The sequence below is a fragment of the Cyprinodon variegatus genome, unplaced genomic scaffold (assembly GCF_000732505.1).
Source record: "Cyprinodon variegatus isolate N-32 unplaced genomic scaffold, C_variegatus-1.0 Scaffold199, whole genome shotgun sequence".
NCBI lineage: Eukaryota > Metazoa > Chordata > Actinopteri > Cyprinodontiformes > Cyprinodontidae > Cyprinodon > Cyprinodon variegatus.
This window is the reverse complement of record NW_015150652.1, coordinates 607601-621309: the sequence shown is the minus strand read 5'-3', so window position 1 is coordinate 621309 and position 13709 is coordinate 607601. Positions and strand designations below refer to the sequence as shown.

At 36.0% G+C, this 13709-nt stretch overlaps 1 protein-coding gene across 1 annotated transcript in view; it reads right to left on the bottom strand.

The window, feature by feature from the left end:
- The window catches only part of LOC107087909 (metabotropic glutamate receptor 5-like), a 28363-nt gene extending 19542 nt beyond the window's left edge, over nucleotides 1-8821 (bottom strand). The window contains exons 1-6 of the mRNA XM_015379749.1: nucleotides 8716-8821; nucleotides 8314-8621; nucleotides 8093-8226; nucleotides 5718-5979; nucleotides 5451-5565; nucleotides 982-1231 (exon numbers count right to left, since the gene is read on the bottom strand). Coding sequence (XP_015235235.1) covers nucleotides 982-1231; nucleotides 5451-5565; nucleotides 5718-5979; nucleotides 8093-8226; nucleotides 8314-8535 — 983 coding nt within the window. The 5' untranslated portion in view covers nucleotides 8536-8621; nucleotides 8716-8821. The remainder of the gene's footprint in view (nucleotides 1-981; nucleotides 1232-5450; nucleotides 5566-5717; nucleotides 5980-8092; nucleotides 8227-8313; nucleotides 8622-8715) is intronic.
- Between the last annotated feature and the right edge of the window lie 4888 nt (nucleotides 8822-13709).

Sequence of the window (13709 nt, the reverse complement as noted above, 5' to 3'; positions counted from 1 at the left end):
CCTCCCCCCTCCCTCCCTGGCTCCTAGAGTTTGGTTTCCCCAGATGTCTCCTTGGTTCTGGTTTGTTTGTTATTTTTGTTGGATTTTTTGATTCCTGCCTCTGTACCTGTGGACTTCATTAAACCCACCTAAATTCACCTCTGCCTACTTGCCTCTGCTTTTGGGTCCTCAATCCAACACCAAATCGTGACAACTTCTATGTTTTGTTACCTAAATGGTTTGAAGCAAACTAGAAATGTTACCTATACAATAGCAGCCTTTTTTGACAAAAGATTTCCTTTTACTATGTCTAACTACGGACAAACAGTTTGATTAAATGCACAGCTCATTGATATGTATACAGATTCTGAGTTGTGAATATCTGCAGTTACTCACCAGGGACCTGCTGTACATTCTATATTTAAATTAAACACAGTTGGACTCCTTTTACTAATTGGGTAATTATTAAAGCCAGTAGGCTGCCTTTGAGCTTTATCTGGTGGTTTCATGAGCAGGACTAAATTCATATGTATGCCACCACTATCATTTTTATGTGCATAAATGTTATTATATACCTTTCTGTTAATTTCACATGTATGCATCACAGGTTGTGTTGCTCTATCATACAAGATTCCAACAAAATAAATTAAGGTTTGTATCTGTTATGAGACAGTTTAGGTAAACATTCAAGAGAAGCAATTACTTTTGCAAAACACTATGAATGGAAATACCAAATATTATAAAAATACCTTGAGTTTTCAAGGATTAAGCTGATTAAGATGCAATGATGATGAGGATGAGAAGACAAAGATGGTCCTTCTATCAACAGATACATCAGGATGCATGACGCGGGACATCTGAAGAGAGTCTGAACTGGAAACAACAAGACTGTGAATCTGGAGGCACAAAGCTGGCTTCCTTTATTTCCTAGAAAAGGCAAATGAAACACTCAGCGACAAGACATGAGGGCAGAAATTTAACAGGAAAGCTTTCCCTGCTCACCTTCCCACCAGCAGGAACTCGCCCACCAGACGCTGTCGTCTCATGGCCATCAGAATACCTCGGACTGTCATACCCTCGCAAAAGCAGGCCACCACTCTTGCTTTGGGTAGATGGCCCCTGAGTTTCTGCAGCAGTTTGTCAAAGTTTTGTTCCCCTGCATTACTGTATATTTTATCAGAATGGGCAATGCAGATCCCCTCTTTTGCTGCCATTTCTTTGAATGCCTCCATGCCGCTCTCACCATAGTTGCCTACAGAGGAAAGCACAAAGTCAAAATCATAGTGAGACACCTGTTATACTAAATAAAATTGAAATATTTGAACCTTTCCAGATAAAAAAAAACTTTTTTAGACATACTTTGCTGACATCTAGACAAAAATCTGAAATATCATGTGGAGATACAGTTGCTTCTGTAGACTCCCTGAAAGTGAGCCTTTAGAAGAAACAGCTATACAAGCAATCAAAGATAAAAACATTTGTGTAATGCCAATAGAGCTCGAACATGTGGTAATTCTGTTCCTGTCATGGGAATTGCTGTCGAGTGATTGACTTCCCTGTTATTGCTGAAAATTGGGTCACCCAGTTTCTGCTGTTATGCAAGTATATACCAAAAATGAATATTTACTGGGACATACAATTTGTCATTAGGTCATAGAACCACACTGCAGTGGCCCAGAAGAGGTGCTAACTGACACTTAAATCAGATGAATGAAAGAAATGATCTGATGAATGATGGCCATTAATTAATCTTATCTATAATTATATTTATAATAATTTAGCTGTAGCTTTAACTGCAGCGGATAATGGATGCGAGGCATGGAACAACAGGCATGTAAGATGATATGTCAAACATTCCCAACCAATCAAAATAATTAAGCCTCTATTGAAATTTCATAGGCCTACTGTATATAACACCATTGTCTGTTGGAGTCAAGGTTTCGTGGAGGTTGGTTTAGGACCCAAATGCAGAGATGAGGAAGCAGACATGAGTTGTGCTGATTTAATGTAAATTTCAGAGGTCACAGGGGCAAATTACAAAAATACTGAAAACCCAAAAAATCTGAAGATGCCAGGGAGAACACGGAGAGCAAAGATACGATGATGCAATAAAACAACAAGACACCAGCAATAAGGAACTGCAGAGGTGGTGTATATATGGGGAACAGAACAAAGAATTAATGAGCCAATATGGAGCAGGTGTGAATAGGAGTAACTAGAAGGGGGCCAAGGGGAAAGAAAACAGCCACAAGGGGACAACAGAAAGCAACTCCAAAACACAACACAGTCAGAAAACAACTACAAAGACACACAATTAAAAGGAAACTAAAATTAAACCTAAGCAGAGGGTGGAATCCTGACAATTGGATTATTATTCTGATTCAAATAAACCATAATTCAGTAATACAACTAAGGAAAATGTCAAAATGTTTCTGTTTTTGCAATAATCTTGGTCCAAATCTAGATAAAGTTTTTAGTAGAAAAACGCACAAGGCGAAGATCTTTACATTTTTAAAAGTGATGAGGGGTCATAGATGACATGAACACTATTTTATGTGGTTTTCAGATCTGCAAGTATGAATGGAATGCAACGTTTAACCATCTCACCTAGGCACCTGCCACTTGGCCAGCCAGCATAGTGAGCATTGATTGATAGCATTTTCCTGCTGAGCACTTTATTACCTGTTAGTCATCACTTGAATCAATATGTCATGTTTAATTCACTTTCATTTATCCGTATCCTGACCATACCCCTGCTGCTCATAATCCAGTCTGCTCATTCACACAGGTGGCCATGGCCCTAAGTGTATCCTGGCTCCAACTTCTATGTGATATTCTTCAAAATCTGTCTTGGGGCAGAAAGGGTGAAAGGGTGTCAAGGCAGGTTAGAAAGGATCTAATTAGAAAACCATATGGTATCATCTTTACATTTTGCTGATGTAGTGGCAGAGACCTGCATGAGTCTGATTTTTCAAAACTCTATCCGCAGCCATACAGTTCAGAACCAAGTCCCAACCCGTTACCTGCAATTATCCCCATTTAAAACCTGGCTGGGACCGTACTGACCCATAAATAATAAGTGCGACCCGACCTGTGATCACAAAATTGTACAAAGTTTTTAATAACAGAGGCAGTGAAGAACATTACCTTACGCTCACATTCTGTGCGTACAGATTAACAGCTGTAAATTGTCCAAAGTAAGATTTATCTTGTTGCTTAAAAAAACTGATATCTGGATATTCCTTAATCAATTTACTTTTTTAAGATGTAGAGTTATTAAATAAGAAAATATAAATAAAGTTTCATTCATGCTGTAACTCTACAATACCCACATTTTATTTACGGTATATATAGGCCTACCTGTGCCTGCACTCGTGAAATGAAGAGGTTTTTTTTACCCCTTGATGTACACTTTGTACAGGTAACTGCCGGGTACTCGACCAGGACTGTGGTGTGGTTCTTTTAGTGTCTTTAAGCTATGACATACAGTTCGTAGCTGAGCATAATACCTTCATGATTTTCAACCCAAAACGTTATCAAGAGCTGTTGAGTGAAGAAAGTCCAATAGTCAAAGGTTTCAATTTATTTATCAATCTCTGTTCAATCCCATGCCAGTGACAACAACATATGACCTACAAAAAAAAGGATTTTAAATTAGGTACTTCTGTTGAATGGCTGTGAAACTGCAGACTGGACATGGGCATGAATTCTCTGTATTCAACCCATCCCCTTGGGGAGCAGTGGGCTGCCATTGTGCGGCGCCCGGGGAGCAGTGTGGGCTCGGTCTGTGGGGGTGGGGGATTGAACTCAGAACCTCAGGATTCCTGACTCTATGCCCTGACCACTAGGCCACCACTTCACCAGAAAGTAAAGCCAACATCTCTGAAATTCTAAAATTGTTATTTATTACGTAAAAAAAAAAAAAAACATCAGTTTAAATTCAAAATGTATTCAAATGCATTAAAAATCAGTAGTGAGAATGCACTGAAAGATAAATAGGTAACACATTTAAGAAAATATCAAGAATTATCCACTGGCAGCACATTTGTTTCTGAATTAATAGGATTAGTCACAAAAGGACCAACGCAATGAAAATAATCATATCCTTACATGATTATCCTGTGTTCTGCCAGGTTTGGGGGATGGCTTACCGTACAGCACAGTTCCAAAGGATGGAAACTGCTTTTCGGGATGCCATGTGTCCCTTTGAGTATGTTTCTAAACACATAGATATTCTATTAATAGATTTAACCCAATTAAAATTGTGAAGATCCTAACAAAAAGCATTTTTTTTGCTAAAAGAATAGGTCAGTTTTGGCTATGTGAAACAGGATCTACCTAGTTTTAATATAGTTTACCCTTTCTATGTTTGTTTTTGTGAATGCAGTTCCCCAGAGAATTTAAATATCTAATTAAATAACAGAAATAGGCTTCAAAATTTAATAATATGGCTATACTTTAGAAATATTAAACATCATTTGATGGATTGCTAACTTTCTCCAGTAACTGCAACTTCCAAATGGAGGAAAGCCACCAAAAAGAAACCCTTAGAGAAAATCTCTGTGTATTTAATACTTAGTCAAAGCATATCAGTGACAGTTTGAGTGGAAGACACATTTTTACAATAATAACAAATACAGCCTTCGTTTTTAGAAGCGATTCCCAAGCCAAAGACTCTGTGCCCACTGTCTGTAAATGCTGTTTTAAGATCCTCCACAAATGGATTTATCCAGGATATAAACTACAGCTGTAACATTCCATGTATTAAGCTACTCTTCAATTAGTGATCATGTATTTTTTTGAGAAATAAGCAAAGCATTTTACACATGCTAAGGACTGTCGCTTGGTTACTTTTGCATTCTATTTATTAAGCATTTTCCAAGAATCCGGAGGTAAACAGGAGAGCTGTAGAATCCAAGAAATTTGAAGTGGTATTTAAATGATTTTGGAAGCTACATCATCAGATGGTCTTAGTCTACTGTGTTCCAGCAACACTAAAGAAAATGCAGAGCTTTCCATCAAAATATTTTGGTGCACTTCATGCATCACCCTGCTTGATAAATACATTCAAATAACAATTTCCAGTAGAATTAAGCACCTGCCAACACTTTATAGAATGCTAGTACTTGCTATATTGTTCATATAGTGTTATTGTGCTGGACGGCCAGGAAACTCTTCTGACTTAAAACTGTGATCTAATAGGATTGTCTGGATACAATACTAATTCGTCATTGTATTCAAACTAAAGACAAGTATTAGTCTTTAGTATGAAATAAACTAAAATAAAAAAACTCTAATTCACCTTATATGCCTAAACACAAGTTTCGCCTATTTAATTAAATTAATCATTTCACAAAACATGTTGTCTTTTTGATGGGATCTCTACTCTCCTAGAGGATGTATACAGTAGTATATATCTGATTCCGTGTGCAGTAGAAGATGAACAAATGCTCACATGCATGCAGTCTTACCTTCTGTGTGTATTGCAGACACATAACTCCAGTTGTACCTTTTGACAATGTCCACCATGGCTCTGGCCTGTTGCTTATCTGATGGTACCACTCTCATGAAGTATTTATAAAGGCTCTATTGGAAGGTTACATGTTAACAATTCTTGTGAAATAGCATGTTTGAAAAAAATATACTGTACTGATTTAATATGAATTTGTTAATCTGGTCTTTAGGTTTCAAAGTTAAGCATTACTTCTTGAAGCTTCCAGTTTGTTGGCCAACTTTACCTTGTCACTGAGATCCATGCTAGTGGCTGAGTATGCAATCTGCGGGATGTTGAAGAGCTGTAGGAGATTTTGCACCTGGATAGCCACAGAGCTGGACCCCGGTCCAATAAGTCCAACAATGGGCTTCTTTCCCTGCAAGATTAGGTTCCCAGCCTCTGCTGTGCATCTGGCCTGGCTCTCCTCCTCATCACTGGACACTAGTGTGTCCCGGATAAACTCGATGCTCTGCTCCAGTGCCACCGCTGAGTGCCAGCAGGAGTCCCTGGTGTACACAGATTGAGCTCACATCACAATGTTTTGGCAAAGAGAATAAAGCAAAGGCAATGATCTGATAAGGATTCCCAAGTGAAACTGAGTTTTTAAAGTCTGAATGCATAAAGATTGTTTTTCAAAAGTTAGTTTAAGCACAACTTTGGCTAAGATTTGACTCTGAGATGTGTCGAGATGTGCAGTGCACTAAGGCAACATGTTCACAAACAATGGTTTATATAATACATGTGTAATATTTTAGAAAATATACATTTCCACAAGTTTGGAATATGATTATCAATTTACTTATCACAAAGTTTTAAACACAATTCAGACAGATTGGATTTTGAGGTCAGGCCTGTGGATAAACATTTAACTTCTCTTCTTGGACTTTAAACTTTAAAGAAACCCTCATTATTCCCCCAACTTTGAAATTTGAATGTCCTAGAAAAGGTTGCATGGACAACCTCTTAGAATCGTTCATCACAACACACAGTGCCCAATAGAAACATGCTTAAAAAGTAAATTTGCAGTTATATTGCTTTTCTAAATCTCTGGAATTATGGTTATACTTTAAACCTGCACCTGCTCACCAAACATCGCAGAGAACGGAGAACTCTCACTACAGGCTCAACTAATCTGGCTCTGATGACTGATTGAAGGCTGGTTAAATAGAGCCTGAAGCAGGTGGATCAGATGAACAATAATGAAAACTGGGCAGAGCTTGGCAGGTGAATGAAATGAGTAATCAGGGCAGCAATCAGCACCAAGATCATAGCATTTATGACTGCTGAAAAACAAATAAGGAATTGCTTATTATATTTCAGTCATTCACATATAATTTCTTCCAAAACATTCTTCTCTACGATTTCTCTTTTGCTCTTTTCTTCTCTTTCCAGTTCAGAGAAGTCATCATGGAACATTATCTACCATTCCTGCTTCTCTTCCATTTTAAATCATTCAAATCATTGACTTATCTAAGCTTCTTATCAAAGCCTCAGTATTTAAAATTAATTTCTTAATTCCTTTCATACCACCTATCATGTTTATCGCCACTTCAAGAAAAAATGTCTCTAAAATACTGTACATGGTTGTTATGGCAACTTGGTGACCCTGAGCTTTGAAGATATTTTTTCCTCCCTTATCATCCTACTCATGGTGGCAAAATAAAAATTATCTTTAGGCAGTTTTACATATTCCAGTTTAAGCTGTTTAAGAATGAGTAATTGTTTTCTGCTATTAAATATTGGCCAGTTCAAGCAAAAAGCTAATTTCATGTAGTTAGGCGGCCTTATTTATTAAAATCCCACATCTGCGCTAGTTAAATGGTATTTTTTCATTTCTTTACTTGTCTGAACAGTGGCCCCATGTGTCGTGTTATAGTTATAACATAGGAATACAATCTAATTGACAGAAACATTTTAATAAATGCATACGTGAAGTAATACGGGTGCCAATTAATGTGGTACCAGGGATATAAATGAACCGTTCACAAAGTTACTCAATCCTACTCAAACTTATTTTAAGAGACATTATTTAAGAGACATTGTTGTGGTAATTAAGCATGGATTTATTTGTAACTTTGTTTTCATTTTTTTGCATCTTTAGTAGAGATTTCAGCATAGTGAACCTATTTTTAAAGATTTGTTTTTATATGTAAGGCTGCTAGATAGTGAAAACAACTGATAATATATTTTTTTGGGGGCGGGGGGATTCTTGGTTATATCATTAGATGTTTATTTCCACTTAAAAACTTCCTTCAAACACTTGAAACTGAATAAGAATGTAGTTAATTTAAGACAATTAATACTTAATCAACATTATTTATTTATTTTTGTTTGTTTGTTTTAACGGTCATAACTGACTAGTGCGATTGAAAACTAGTTTGATAAATATTTTATTAACGTTTGAAGGCATTTGTTGTTTTTAAAAAAAATTAAATGGCAAAAGTTTGTTGAAAGCATTCATGTGTTAGTTTAACATATTTTATTGTTTCTGTCAATCATTTTCTTCAGGGTAAAACAATAGGCCTTTTGCTGTTTGTTAGAAACATTTTCGATACGATTCAAATTATTTATTCACTATTCAGAAAATAAGTAGAGTAGTTTTTGCTGTTGGTTGCTGACCTTATTTCGCAGCCCAAGGATATATTGGGGAGGATATTGGGATCTGCATTAATCCTGTCCAGAGTGTGCATCATGGCCTCCACTCTCTGGATTCCATACTGCTCACGTACAGCACCGCACTTTCGCTCATGCACCTGAACAAAGTGCACCAACAAGTGGATTGTTAACCTTTATCACGTAGATGCAGGATAGACAAGGACATAAACTCAAACAGCAGGTACCTTGTCTGCAGGTGGTTGGTGGTGGACAGAGAACAGAGCTCCAATGATAATGTCACCTGGGATGTGAGCCAGAACCCTTCTCTCATTATTCTGGGCACTGACCACAGCCTGTTCTTTCAAGCTCAGCCAGCTCACATCTGATCCAAGCAAGAGGATGACTCCAAACAACTTCAGGTATACCTTTTCTACTGTCCATGTGCTGTTCCTTACACCTGCCTTCATTCTCTGTCTTTTAGATTGGAGGTTCAGATGAATCTCCTGTGTTTTGCATGGAGAGAGCAGAGCCACAGGCAACAGTCTGACTCCTCCTGGGGGAAAAAGATAAACATAGATTTGGTATAGAAAAACTAAACTCAGGACAAGCTACCATATCTTAGCCAAAAACTATGTAAATCTATTTACCTTTTGCCTTGCAGATTTGAGTCCAGTTGAGATTGTTTCCATCACAGAGGAGAAATAAAGGGAAGCTGGTGCAGCTTTTTTATTCCAGCTCAGTCTGGTGCCTGGCTACAGCAAACTGCAAATAGCAGCAGATAATACAGCCCGTTATTGGAACATGTTTGACTTACTGACGCACAAGACAACCCCCTCCTTCTTCTCTACCACTGCTCTCCTCCCTCCTCCACCTCCTCCTCCGCCTCTATCCCAAACAGTTAGAAGAGTGAAGAATTGGCAATGGTTATTGGGTTGTGAGCTTGTTGCAGCAAACATGCATCCATATACCTCTTTAACTTTTTTTTTTATTTAATTTTAATGGTATAATTTGTGTACCTTTCAAGAAAATGAAATAAACATTTCCAAAAAATCACTTGGAAATAATCTTTTTTTCTTGCCATCAATTGAAGGTTGATGGGGATATATTATGAATTGTAGTTTATTTAATCAGTATATATTTATTTAACGCTTCGGGTTTACTATAGAGTTTATGTATGCAAGATAGTAAGCTTGTAACTGCAGCAGTGTTTCATATAAACACAGAGATAACAATTCCTATTGGTATTTACAGATATGGCTTTATTTTGACTATCAGTAAGCTATACACCGATGGCCAGAATCTTTAATGCTAATTTTACAAACATAAAATAAACAAAAAGGGTTTGTAGATGTGGGATATAAGAGTATGTTTTGCTCACATATGAAAGAACTTTCAAAGTGGAGCTTTTTTTGACCAACAGGGAACAGAACAGCTGGAATTTACCAAGAAGCAATTAGTGTGCAAATAGATACACACCGCCCTCTAGTGGCCAAACACAGCCTGTCTTTGACTGTATTGCCACTTAACATTTGCTTGCAGATCTATCCAAAAATGCAAAGAGAAAATGTCTGTTTGACAATGGTTATAGTCTTGGGTGTTAAGAGTCATGTGAAACAGAAGCCGTGGTTTCTGAGAACTGCCCAGACCTAGAGCAATGATTCGAATCAGCTGCTTCACAGTAAGGACATTGCTTCAGATCAATTCTGCCCTTTATATGATATCTGATGAATGTAAAACATAGAGATAAAGATGCATCTATATACCTCTTTAACTTTTTTTTTAATTTAATTTTAATGTTATAATTTTTGTACCTTTCAAGAAAATGAAATAAACATTTCCAAAAAATCACTTGGAAATAATATTTTTTTCTTGCCATCAACTGAAGGTTACCTGGGGATATATTATGAATTGTAGTTTATTTAATCAGTATATATTTATGTAACGCTTCGGGTTTGCTATAGAGTTTACATATGCAAGATAGTAAGCTTGTAACTGCAGCAGTGTTTCATATAAACACAGAGATAACAATTTTCAGAAAAATCCTATTGGTATTTACAGATATGGATTTATTTTGATTATCAGTAAGCTATACACCGATGGCCAGAATCTTTAATGCTAATTTTACAAACATAAAATAAACAAAAAGGGGTTGTAGATGTGGAATATAAGTGTATATTTTGCTCACATATGAAAGAACTTTCAAAGTGGAGCTTTTTTTGTTCAACAGGGAACAGAACAGCTGGAATTTACCAAGAAGCAATTATTGTGCAAATAGATACACACCGCCCTCTAGTGGCCAAATACAGCCTATCTTTGACTGTATTGCCACTTAACGTTTGCTTGCAGATCTATCCAAAAATGCAAAGAGAAAATGTCTGTTTGACAATGGTTATAGTCTTGGGTGTTAAGAGTCATGTGAAACAGAAGTCGTGGTTTCTGAGTACTGCCCAGACCTAGAGCAATGATTCGAATCAGCTGCTTCACAGTAAGGACATTGCTTCAGGTCAATTCTGCCCTTTATATGATATCTGATGAATGTAAAACATAGAGATAAAGATGTTAGACAGCTGGACATAAGTGCTCTTTAATGGCTTGGCGATAAAAGGGGAATTCATATAAAAATAATAGGAATATATAGAGAAAGAGGAATTTCTTTCAGTATCCGTTATCCTATCCTTGCTTCCACAATATAATAATGCCTTGTATACTCTCAAGTAAGGAAAGACTTTTAGGGGGGTTCATCTTATCAACTGTTGTTATCCATCAGTGTAAAAAAAAAAAAAGAGTTTAACATGAAGTTTTTTTTTTTTTCAGTTTTACTCAAGGTACAACACTGAAGTTGTTTTTTTTTTTTTTAAAGAAAAGTAAAAACGTTTGTGCATAATTCTAAGCTTGTCTTCTAAATAATATTTAGCACTGTCACTTACCGCATCGGTTAGCAAATTCCTCTCACTCTTAAACTTGGAACTGGGACATGGTTAAGTTGGATAATTTATATTTCTCTTATTTCATATATTAAATTACGCTATTTACTCACTATAAAAGTTTTTACTCAGTCTGTTTCACCTGCAAGGCCACACAATTCTCTGTGTGAGACAATTCTCTGTTTGTAGACCAGACATAGCTTCTTCCCATAACAAATCAGATTCTTTCTCAAGGTTTATTTATAACATGTTACCGTTAACCAAAGTTATTTATTTTGATTCTGACTGCTTTTCCATTGTTGTAAGTAAGGGGGAACGAACGCTTCCCAGATCAGAACAGGGCTGAATACTGTGCCGTAAGGGCTGTATGGTGAACTTTTCTTTCTTTGAAAAGAAATGATTAAATATGCCGACTGAGTGAAATCCATCGATCTCTGTTTACTTAACTAGGGTGAATAGTTGAATACTTCTTTCCCACTACAATAGTACTCTGACTTCTAACCATGGAAGTATATACAGTAGGTTAAACACAGAATATATTCCCATCTTGCTTTTGATTTACTGTGATTATGGTTATTGGAGCTTTATAAAAAAAAAATCCCTTTTTTCTGTTTCAGGAAGTTTCTGATAAATGATAGGTTGCCATGTCTGAATAACCATTTTAAATTGTTTAAGATATTTGCTCCACAGCACAACTATTTGTAAGTAGCTAATAAATTAAAACAGGTATCTTCTGAGTACCAATAAAAGCATTTTAAATACCACCAGTGGTACCATTTAAAACACTCTTTGTAAACATATAACAGAACCATTTTCAGGCACAGGTTAAAAGAAAGAAAAGAGTCATTTAAAGTGCTTTCGCTGGTAGGGTTGGCATTGAGGAACAAAGTATAGACATTTTTTCTGTTATCTAACATGTCTTTACACAATGCAGTCTGTTTCATTACAATTATCTCAGCTACTGTAGCGGGCCAGAAAATTATTTTTCACACTGCCCCTAAGGTGGTTTTAATGTCCATATTTAACTGTGATTAACTCTTATCTTCTTTTTATTTTTTTGGGTGGGGTGGGGGGTGGAGGGAGGGGGGAGTATTAGGAGTCTTTGAAACTTAAATTTAACACAGTTCAAAAAATAATATGTGTTTAACAGGATATTCTATTCTATTAAAACCAATCACAGAACCTCATCTATAGAGACAATGTCTAAATTGTTGGGAAATTTGGCGTATTGAGGTTATTTTAAGTTTACAGCATCTTTTTTTTTTAAGACTTTTCGACACCTATGTATTAAGGAGTGTTTATCAATTCTGTTGGCTTGCACCAGAGAAATCTCTGGTTGGAATGCTGATGTATTGAAGCAGCAAGGAGATTCCTCCTACTGCTCACATTTCAAGGCAGATGCAAATCAAACAGCCACTCTTTGTTCTTAAGGATTGTAGGGGGGCTATTATTTTTGTGTATATTTTGTTATACAAAACTCTAAAATATAAATGTTTAATGAAACTTTCTGCAAAACAGGATTCTGTTAGTTTAGACTAATATCTATTAAACAATGTGTCGAAACTATTAGGCTTATTATTCAGAGCAATCTGTGTCCTCAAGCTACAAAGCGGCTATGCTGACCTTTTAATGACTCATCTCAGCTCTAATATATGTATGTAAATAAAGTTACATTTGTCACTGAAAATAAACCTCTTTATAGTTTTCCTGGTGTTTAAAATTATTGTAGAAATATAACTAGTAAAAATGTGTTGTTGTGTAGATTTCTTAAATGTGGATCCATAAAAAACAAATTGAACCAGTGCTAAATATTTCTTAATAGCTGGATGGAGAAACAGGCTAAGAAGCCCTATAGAAACACATTATTGTATGGCGCCCTCTTGTGGTTGTGACTGTCAACAATCGCACTTTATCTCCTTCATCTCACTTAGCAGTAGATTTGTTTCAAAATAAATAAATCTAAAGAAAAAAGAACCTGGTTAACAATGGTTGCAGTCTTGAGAGTCATGTGAAACAGCAGCAGTGATATGAAGATATTTGACTTTTTTCCCTTTCAGGAATCATCAACAGCCAAAGCAATTGTTCATGAGTCAGCTGCCTCTCAGTGAGGACATTCAGGGCTTTTCTGTGAATTGCGCAGTATATGATGAATGACCAGAGGGTCAGATGTTTTTGAAGAATGTAGAAAGTGAAGAAGATGTATAGATTATATATATTTTTTTCTTTTTCTTTGTTGTTGATGGTTGGAAAATGTATTAATTTTTTTCCCCATTATGCACCGCATGCCTAACTAAAAATCTGAAGGGATAAAAATACATCTTAAGGCCCTTTAAATGCTTTTACATATAGTTTTGTAGTCCTTTTCATGTCAGATAAATGCCACTGAGGGAAAAAGGGAACATATCCAATCCCATTTTATTTGTTAAGCGCTTAAAAACAACCACAGCTGGTCAAAGTGCTGTACAGAAAAAATAAATAAATAAATAAATAAATAACAAATCTATCAACAAATTAAAAATAAAAAGTACAGATACATAAAACAACTAAAGCATGGGTAAAAATACATTCAAACAATAAGATCAATACAATTGGGTAAAAGATCAAAGGAATAACAAATAAAAATATATATTTTTTTAAATAAAATAAAGCCCACTATCTTGCTAGATGTTAAAAGCCAAAGAGAAAAGGTGGGTTTTGACAAGAGATTTAAAAACAGT